Here is a 3,610-nt window from a genome sequence, read left to right as displayed (position 1 = left end):
ATAAATAATTAATAGCATTTCATAACTATTTTATGTTTAACCCTTTCATTAAATACTTACCTCACTTCCAAAGAATTACATCTACACATCACATCAACACATTCTAACGGGTAAAAATAATCAATCACTTCCTGACCTGTTATTAACTTAGTTATTTAGAAAAACAGCAAAATCTTAATTAGTTTTTGGTCTAATATTTAATGCTATTAACTATTTAATCATTAAAATTTAAATTTAAGAGTCCATTTAATATTATCCAATTGTCTTTTATTTATTTAAAGATTAAGTTAGAAGGTTTATGAGTTGTTATTAATTTAGTCATCTTAAGAACTGGCAAAATCTTAATTAGTTTTTAAAGGTAATATTAAATGCTGTTAAATATTTATATATTAGAATTTAAATTTAAGAAGTATACCTCAAATCCATTTCATAGGTTATAATAATAATTGCATGTGAAGAATAATAATACTGCATTAATATTGAAGAATAAAAGAAAGATTAAAAAGAAAACACTAAGAAAGCTTCTTCTTTCTTCCACACGTCCTTGGGAGAAACAGACAGAGGCAATGCTATTTAATGATGTTAAAGCATAACGTTGCTGAGATTTTGTTTATCTCAGAGAAAAGGGAAGGGTGTGTGTTTGGTTCCAAAAGCTTTAGAGGATAAGTCTAAGATTGGATGAGCCTCTCTAGCTTATTGTCTGTTTTTATCCTGACTCGGTTTCTCAGATCTATTACCACCCTTTTCTGCATTTCTCCTATCTCTTACAAATCACAATCCTTTTTGTCCATTGCCTGGTAAGACATGAGTAAAGAGGAGATTTTGAAGATACAGGTGCGTTCCTTCATCTCTTTCAACAATCAAGTCCTCACCTTTCTCATTTTTGTCTGCTTATTTTCAAGCTTTTTAGTTGCTGTGCTGTGTTTGCTTTTCTTTTTCTGTTGAGAGAGTCATTTTTTTTTGTATGAAGTGTCTGGTTTTCTTTTGCTTTTACTTCCTCATTCTAATAATTCCTCTTATTTACAACCAAATTTCTCTTTATTCTGTGTTGGTTCTTGGATTGCTTGAACATGCAGAAATGTGTTCTTAGAGTGAACATACACTGTGACGGGTGCAAGAGCAAAGTCAAGAAAATCTTGCAGAAGATTGATGGTATGTATGCATCTATTTCACTCTCTTAGAAAAGAAAAGAGAAGAAAAGGACCAATTTATGTTTCATTCTTGAAGGTTTTATTTTTATTCTGTATCTTTTTAAGAAAAAATCAAAATCTTTTATCAGTATCCATATCTTGAATAGATAGTGTGCTTGGTTATTTATTGAGTCTATTTCACAGGGGTGTTTACCACCGAGATAGATGCAGAACAAGGGAAGGTGACGGTTTCAGGGTTTGTGGACCCCAATGTTCTCATCAAGAAGCTTGCAAAGTCAGGGAAACATGCAGAACTCTGGGGTGCCCCTGCCAAAGGAAACAACAATAATAGCAACAACCACCAGAACAACATTGTTAACCAGATGAAGAACATGCAAATTGACAATGGTAAAGGTGGGGGAAACAACAAGGGTCAAAAGGGTGGTGGGAATAACCAGCCAAAGGGTAATAATCAACAAGGGCAGAACCCCCAACAGCAGAACCCCCAACAGCAGAACCATCAACAGCAGCTTCAGCAGCATCTGCAACAACTTCAGCAGATGAAAGGGTTTCAAGATCTGAAGCTGCCTCAGTTCAAGGACATGAAGATGCCCAACCAGAACCCCAACCAGGTCAAAGGAGTGAAGTTCAGTTTGCCTGAGGAAGATGATTTGTCTGATGATGAATTTGATGACGAGTTTGATGATGAGTTGGACGATGAGTTGTATGAAGATGAGATGGATGACCCTCAGCATCCTCTGAATAAGATGATGATGATGAAGCCCCCTATGGGTAAGCCCCCTATGGGTAATGCCCCTATGTCTAATGGAGCTCAGATGATGTTGAATAACATGATGAATGCTCAGAAAGGTGGCAACGGTGGTGGAGGTAATGGGAAGAAAGGAGGAGGTGGCGGTGGAGGAGGACCTGTGCCTGTGCAAGTGCATAACATGGGTGGTGGAGATGGGAAAATTGGTAATGGAGGCAAGAAAGGAGGTGGAGGTGGAGGTGGTGGTGGCAATAATCATAATCAAGGTGGAGGTAACAAAAACAATGGTGGCAAAAATGGAGGGGGAATGCCAGACGGTAAAAACAACAAAAATAATGGCGGTGGCGTTCCTCCAAATAGCAATGGGAATGGAGGTAAGAAGGGTAATAATGGAATGGGTGAAGGGGTTCAAGCTATGAACATGTTTCCAAACATGGGTGGTCATACTCCTAGTATGGTTGGGGCTAATGTGGGTCCTATGGGTAACATGAGCATTCCCATGGGCAACATGCCAATGTCCCAGATGGGTAACATCCCAGCAGTTCAAGGCCTTCCAGCTGCAACACCCATGAACGGAACTGGTGGTGGTGGCGGTGGAGGATACTTCCAAGGTGGAGGTGGAGGTGGCGGGGGTGGTCCAGATATGATGGCTGGCAATCCTTACCAACAACAGCAATATATGGCTGCAATGATGAACCAACAAAGGGCAATGGGAAATGATAGATTTCAGCCAATGATGTATGCCAGGCCTCCTATGGCAGTGAATTACATGTACCCTCCTCCTTATAGCTACCCACCTCCTCCACCTCACGAGCCATACTCCAACTTTTTCAGTGATGAGAATACTTCCAGCTGCAGTGTTATGTGAAGAGTAATGGGTGGTGATGCTGATAAGAGAGGGTTGTTCGGTTATGGATGGAAAGTCCTTTCTAATATGATGATGCAATATTATACAATGGAAATGAGTTTCAATTTTAGTTTGGTGTTTCTTCAATTTTCTTCTTATCCCTTTTCTCCAAGTTAAACTTGAGCTTTTGGTCACATAAGGGAGTAATTTATAGATTTTATAATATTTTATGATAGTGAGAACTATGATATCATCATGTAACTGAGGATATGGTGATGATAGACTTCCGCCATGTGAGATGTTTATGTGTGTTTATATGTTGCAAACAGAAATAAATATCAGAAGAAAAAAAAAAGGAAGGAAGAGAATGGTTAAACTAAAATGCCTCTCTCAGTCCTTTCTCCATCAAAAGAGTTAATTTTTCTCCACAATCAATCTTCTTTTGGTGTTATTATTCTTTATAATTTGTTCTGGCACGCACAGTAACATCATGTCCATTAAAGAATGGTTTGTGTTGCTTTTGGACATTATAGTATTTGACACTGTCCCTGGTTTCAATGTGAGGGAAATCATGAATGTTTGTGTGGTGGGGTGCACACTGAAGTTGGCATATTGAGGGATGGACCCAGCTAGCCAGCATGAACGAAGAACAGTGATTTTATATAGACTCTTGTGATAAGGGTTGGGTGGGGCACCATTCATCATCAGCATCACTATATTGTGATAACCCCCAAATTCCTGTGTCAGGAGTGAATTTATTTATTGCTAAAATACTGTTTATTTATTTATTTATTATTATTTATTATTTAGTCACCGCACCCACAAACCAATGTTTTGTTTTGCAGCACTTAATTGGTACCGGTA

The 3,610-nt window shown here is 38.2% G+C and overlaps 1 protein-coding gene across 1 annotated transcript; it reads left to right on the top strand.

The window, feature by feature from the left end:
• The first annotated feature begins 527 nt into the window (after positions 1–527).
• LOC108343390 (heavy metal-associated isoprenylated plant protein 33) lies at positions 528–2,876 on the top strand. The gene is made up of 3 exons (XM_017581645.2): positions 528–834; positions 1,077–1,152; positions 1,335–2,876. The coding sequence occupies exons 1-3, from the start codon at positions 805–807 to the stop codon at positions 2,765–2,767; spliced, it is 1,539 nt and encodes a 512-aa protein (XP_017437134.1). The 5' UTR covers positions 528–804; the 3' UTR covers positions 2,768–2,876.
• The last annotated feature ends 734 nt before the right edge of the window (positions 2,877–3,610 follow it).

Source organism: Vigna angularis, chromosome 6, assembly GCF_016808095.1.
Source record: "Vigna angularis cultivar LongXiaoDou No.4 chromosome 6, ASM1680809v1, whole genome shotgun sequence".
Lineage (NCBI taxonomy): Eukaryota > Viridiplantae > Streptophyta > Magnoliopsida > Fabales > Fabaceae > Vigna > Vigna angularis.
Note: the sequence above shows the minus strand (reverse complement) of the source record. Positions and strands in the feature narration are given on the sequence as shown.

Bases quoted from the DNA above. Each gene is read 5' to 3' on its own strand.
- LOC108343390 (XM_017581645.2), top strand. From the start codon at position 805: ATGAGTAAAGAGGAGATTTTGAAGATACAG. The intron at 835-1,076 runs GTGCGTTCCTTC...TTGAACATGCAG, and splicing joins AGGAGATTTTGAAGATACAG to AAATGTGTTCTTAGAGTGAA. The intron at 1,153-1,334 runs GTATGTATGCAT...TCTATTTCACAG, and splicing joins AATCTTGCAGAAGATTGATG to GGGTGTTTACCACCGAGATA.